The sequence below is a fragment of the Phocoena phocoena genome, chromosome 2 (genome assembly GCF_963924675.1).
Source record: "Phocoena phocoena chromosome 2, mPhoPho1.1, whole genome shotgun sequence".
Lineage (NCBI taxonomy): Eukaryota > Metazoa > Chordata > Mammalia > Artiodactyla > Phocoenidae > Phocoena > Phocoena phocoena.
In genome coordinates, this window is record NC_089220.1 from 73,979,716 (window position 1) to 73,985,340 (window position 5,625).

At 59.1% G+C, this 5,625-nt stretch overlaps 1 protein-coding gene across 1 annotated transcript; it reads right to left on the bottom strand.

The window, feature by feature from the left end:
* Window positions 1-2,220: 2,220 nt before the first annotated feature.
* CMTM5 (CKLF like MARVEL transmembrane domain containing 5) lies at window positions 2,221-4,900 on the bottom strand. The gene is made up of 5 exons (XM_065872384.1): window positions 4,623-4,900; window positions 3,417-3,569; window positions 2,895-2,987; window positions 2,611-2,695; window positions 2,221-2,510 (listed from the first exon to the last, which is right to left on the bottom strand). The coding sequence occupies exons 1-5, from the start codon at window positions 4,746-4,748 to the stop codon at window positions 2,500-2,502; spliced, it is 468 nt and encodes a 155-aa protein (XP_065728456.1). The 5' UTR covers window positions 4,749-4,900; the 3' UTR covers window positions 2,221-2,499.
* Window positions 4,901-5,625: the final 725 nt, after the last annotated feature.

Sequence of the window (5,625 nt, forward strand, 5' to 3'; positions counted from 1 at the left end):
CACTGCCTCTGAGCCTCGCTCTTGCTGACCTGCAATAAACATGAGTGCCAGACTCTGCCTGAGCCCCTATCCTTCCCCGCCGACCATCCAGGAGCCGTCCTGGACTCCTGGGGGAGGGGGGGCCCTGCCCCTGTGTCAGAGCTGGGGGAGCCAAGACACCCCACACTTACTGAAGAGGAACCGAGGCCCATGGAGGTGAGGCGGCTTCCCTGAGGTGGCAGAGCCGTGAGTCCCCCTACTGCTCAGCCAACCAGACAAGGGAAGAGAGGGAGAAATTCCAAAAGTGGGGAAAACAAAGGCACCAGAGGGTGAGCCAATTCCAGACACTAGGAGACAGAATTGCACTGCGGAAGCTGAAGCCACCCTCCACCTACACCACCCCTGAGGCCACAGGAGTTAAAGTTGTCCTGGGACACCTGTTTCCTCCAAAATGAATTCCCCACCGATGCCAGGAGAGGCTCAGAGCTGGCTGGGGATGGAGATGTGGATAAAGAGGGTGACGCAGGTCCCTTTCTGGTCAGCCCCTTGGAAGTAACCCACAGGGAGTCCCTCTCCCCTTAACCCCTAACCCCCCGGTACAGTCGGCTGGGGCCCGGGTCTGTGGGCCACACCTCGTCATGAGGCCATCCTGAGACGCTGGAGCCAGCTGACACCAAACTGAACCAAAGTGTGGACCAAACCTAGGTCCCGCTTGTCTCATCTTGACCTCTCACACAGACACAGATGAGCAGGGCACGCACAGGTGCACACCACAGAGCACACTTCTGCTGGCCTGTGTCACACGGCTGCTCAGGGGTCAAGGCGGGTCCTTACCCCACTCTGCTCCTAGCAAATCCCTGCCCCCTGCTGGGCTTTACTATGGCCAGGCCCTCCTGACCACCTTCTCATCCCTTCATTGCCCGCCCCCCCATCTCCTGGACTCCCCTGGCTAAGCCCTTCCGCTCCCTCTTCTGAGGCCTTGACCGCCCCTGCCCAAGATTGGTCACCAGTCTTGAGAATGGCCTGTTGGTAAAGTCCTGAGAACTGAGAGCAGAGACCAGAGAAACACAAAAGCCAATCGGTTCTAGCCCTGGAGAGGCTACCAGTTCCGGTGAGGAGCCAGGACATGAGGTCAGGAGAACAGGAACCCAGAGGCAGGAAAAGCCAGACCAAGAGTGGCTGGTGGTTAGCACCGAGGGGAGCAGAGCAACTCTACCAGAGTTCAGCTTCAGGCAGGGCTTGGGTGCTGGGGCCTGCATCTGGAAGGAGCACCCTAGAAGGAGGAAGGCATTTCAGGGCAGGGACACAGAAGCACTGGAGAGGGGCTAGCAAGTCAGCTTGGACGAGCTAGGCCACGCTGGGCTCTGCGGGGCTGGGCAAGCATGTCCCGGCCACATTGAACTGTCATGGGCCAGGCAGGGCTGACTCCAAAGTCCCCCGGAGCCATGACTGCCCTTCACTAGCCGGTCTTCTTCCCCATCTGTGAGCGTTCAAGGATGGGCCTGCTGGGCGCCTCTGAATCCCTGGGACCCAGCACGGGGTCTGCACATGGGATGCTCAGGAAATGTCCTGCTGACGCACTGGCAAGCTGGGAAGGTGGACCTGCTGGTGGAGGGAGCTGGAAATGAGGCTGGTCCATTTTTTGTGAGTTACAGGGGCTCAGTACCATATCCAGAACACCTGTTCAGGTGTTAGGAGAGCTGGGGTCCAGCCCTAACTCTGTCACAGACAAAGAGGTCACTTCCCCTAATTGGGCGTGTCCTCTCGTATGTGAATTGAGGGCATTGAACCAGCTGATATCTGGGGGCTCATGCAGCTCCAGCAATGTGGGAATCTGCCCTCATCTGACGCAGACCTCTCCCTGGCAGCCTGCGGGCCAAGTCCTCCCCTCACCACTAGGGGGAGCTCTACACACGCCCCAGGCAAGCACCTCACCTCAAACCCACTAAGACAGGTATGTGAAAAGCTTGGCAAGTGGGCACTCATTCACAGACGGAAGGCTTGCGCCTTCTCAGACACAGAAGCCTGGGTGCCCGGCCACCAGGCACACCGCAAGGTGGCCTTGCACGCAAGAGTTGTGGCATGGAAGCTTTATGTTGAAGGATGTCTAAGCCCCCCCTTTCTCATTGTTCACACCTGGTCCCAGAGAAGGGACCATGACCTGCTCCAGGCAACATTCCCATGAATACTCTTTGGCATTCCTAGTCTGCCTAATTTGGGGGGAAGAAAAAGATTCACCAGTAGGATTCAAGTCTTTTAATTTGGGAATGACCAGCTTCCTCCTATACCCTCCCTTTCATCCATAATACCCCCTCCCTGGCCGAGCTTCATCAGAAGTCAGATCTTAGAACACCAGGCCTCACAGACAAATCCCCGGTGACTTCTCAGGCCTGGCTCCATCGCTGTAGGCTGGGGTGCTGGACAGTAGGCTGGGGAGCTAGTGAATCCAAAGGAGACGTGTCTGGGCTCTGCTGTCCCCCTTTTCTGGCTGGGCTCAGGAGCCAGGTAGCCCCAGTATCACTACTGGTCCCCTGTGAAGATGGAGCCAGGTGGGGTAGGGCATGACAGGGTGGGGTAGCTGGGGCAGGGGGTAGAGGGGACATCTCCTCTTCCCAGAGCACAGGCACTCACCCTGGGTGGCCCTGGGCGCCATCTCAGTCCGGTAGATCTTGAAGGCATCATAGGCAAAGACGGAAACCAGGATGATGCCAAAAACCTGTGGGCGTAGGAGCAGGGATGGCACAACAAAGGTCATTGGGCCATTGATACTGGGGAGAGGGAGGTGGGTGATATGGGGCAAGGTGTGGGCAAGGTGTGGGCACTGGGTTGAGCTTGGGGTGGAGAGCGGCACAAAGTGTGCAACCACCAGCCAAAGGTCCTTGGGGAGCCAGAGAGCTCTGTGGGGCTGGACTCACAAAAGCAGCAATGGCAGCTCCATCCCGGGAGGTCACAGCCGCAAAGGAGACCACCAGGAAGATGATGCTGGCGCTGACACAGCGGAGGAAGTCCTGGGGGTTGGGGGGGCAGGGTCAAAGGGAAGCAGAGGGCAGGGGGCATCGCCCTGAGGTTTTCCAGGCTAGTCAGCAGCTTGACCCTCAGGCACTGTGAATCCCTACATGGAGATACCCTTGGACACAACATAAAGTGCTTGAGAGACAAAGAGAGAGAGAAAGTTCACACAGCTCCCCAGCGGAGGGATGAAGATAAATGCAGAGCAACCAGGACCAGGACCAGAACCCAGGGGCCTGGGCTGGGGCTGGACCTGGACAAGGGAGCAGATCTGAGGGATGTGGGTCAAAGGAGTGTTTGAGTGTTGGGTATGGGAGCCGGACTCCTTGTTAAACCAGGAAAAGGAGAGAGGCTGGGAGAGGAAAGGAAAATTCAACGTGCAGAGAAGAAAGGGACCAAAACGGGGTGGGGGAGGCAGGGTCCCTCACCAGACAGGGCCAGTTCAGCCGATCGAAGCGCTGGTAGTACTGGGTGGCGTAGAGGAAGAGGAAGGCTAGCGTGATGAAGAACTCCAGTAGCGCAGCAGCCATGTAGGCGGAGATGGAGGCCGTGAAACAGACAAAGATGATGAAGGTCAGGGCCTGCGGGATCGAGGGTGGGAAGCTTGCCAGGAGGGGGACACAGGCACAGCCAGGCCTTTGCCCTCTCCTCCCCGGAGCTCCCCCAGCCGGCCCCACCACCTGTCCTTGGAGGTCTCGCCATCCCTGGAGCCACATCCAGGGCCTTTGCCTATTGAGGCCCGACTCTGGCCCCCCACCTCTGCCCACCCATGCTCCCCCTGCCTCGGGATCCCAGCAGCCCCAGCAGTTTGACCAAGCTGCACGGCTCCATGGGCCGCCATTCTGTGAAATCCACAAGATAGTGTGTCCCCCTTTAGCCCCAAGTACAGTGGGAACGCCAGCCCCTGGAGTGGCGCCCACATCAGCCTGTGCCCCCAGGAGGCACCCCATGCCCCATAACACTTCTCCCACTCCTGGATGCCTAAAACTCTTCTGACAAGGGCCAGAGCCTCTGGTTCCATGCCAAGAGGCAAAGTTTAGAAGGCAGATGCTCCAGGGTGGACTCTGGGGTCCCCTCAGCTCTGGTGATGTAGGATGGCGTATATGCAGAAGATTTAAGTTTACTAGTAGGTCTTGCTAAGTGACTAAGGGAAGCTCCTTTCCTGAGGACAGATATTCATGGGGAGCAGGCAGCAGATAAAGTGGGGCTGCAGGAAGTCTGCCCTTTTTGGTAGTTGAACTTCTCGGATCTGCCAAGAAGTGGCCATCTTAAAGCCCGGGGAAAGACCAGCTGGTGTTACCGCTGTCCCATCCCTGTGCCTCACACCCCCTCGATGTCCCAGAGAGCTGTCCTCTGTTTAACTTCAATCCTTCCTGCAGCAACTGAAACCTGCTGTGACTGCCTCCAGATGGGAGATGAGGGGCTGGGTGGGGGGGGTGGGGCAGCTGGGGCCGGAGGGGTGTCCTGAGAGCCTGGGGAGGGAGGATGCTGAGGGCTGAGCCCTGTGGGGCGGGGGGCAGCTGGGGCCGGAGGGGTGTCCTGAGAGCCTGGGGAGGGAGGCTGCTGAGGGCTGAGCCCTGGTGGGGGGCCCGGGCTGGGAGATGGAGGCTGCAGGTCAGGGAGGCAGCTGTTACCAGCTCAGTTTCCAGCAGGATGCCTTTGAGGGACGAGAGGAACGTCTTGTCCACGGTGAAGCCCTGGAGCCCCGCAGCTGCCCCATCTTCAGGGGGTCGGTCCCGGCGATTCCAAGCACTGAGCATCTCCACGGGGCCCACCGGGCACAGCCCCCACTGCCACCAGCCAGTAAGGAAAATGGAAAACTGACAGGATGGGGAAGCAGAGAGGAGCAGGAAGGCACTGCGAGAAACCTGAACGTGAAGTGGGCAGGGCTGCTGTGGGACCCCGGGGAAGGCGGCTGCCCAGAAGGGCCTGCACCCAGCTGCCCAGAGCGCTCGGCTGGTGCGTGCACTGCCCCCCAGGCAGCACATGGGAGGGGAGGCGCGGGCAAGGGGGGAGTGGTCAACCCTCCCCTTACTTGGAGCCCAACCCCGCCTCCCGCAGAGGGGAGAAGCGGGGGTAGGAGGAGGTCCACGGAGAAACCAGGATGAGCTGGGAAGTGAGCTGAGAAATGGGCCGGCCTAGGAGCCCCCAAGGACCCAAGCCTGAGGAAGTTTGTGGCCCTCTTCCCTAACCTTAACCCTCTTCGTCACCATCCTTTCTCCCTTTTCCTTTTAGGGAGGGTGGGAGCTGGAGCCCAGCCCAGGCAACACCCCCCAGAACCAAGCAGTAGCAGCCAGAACTGAGGACAAAGGCAGATTGTTGGGGGACAAGGGGGCGCTGTGTGCCTGCTGCAGTACCTCAATGGGCCTCTGTCTCTCCAGCATGCCAGGAGGGCGGCCTGACCCCCACCCCAGTGTTTAGGGCTGAGCCAGGGAGCCAGGGAAGGGGAGGGATGGGGGGCCACAGCGGAAACTCTGGACGGCAGTAGGTGAGGGCTGACAGTGGGGAGGAAGAGGGACCAGGCTGGGGACCACAGGATGCTCAGGCACCAGGGATGCCAAAGACAAATTAGGCCATTTTATTTATTTATTTATCTATCTTTTAACATCTTTATTGGAGTATAATTGCTTTACAATG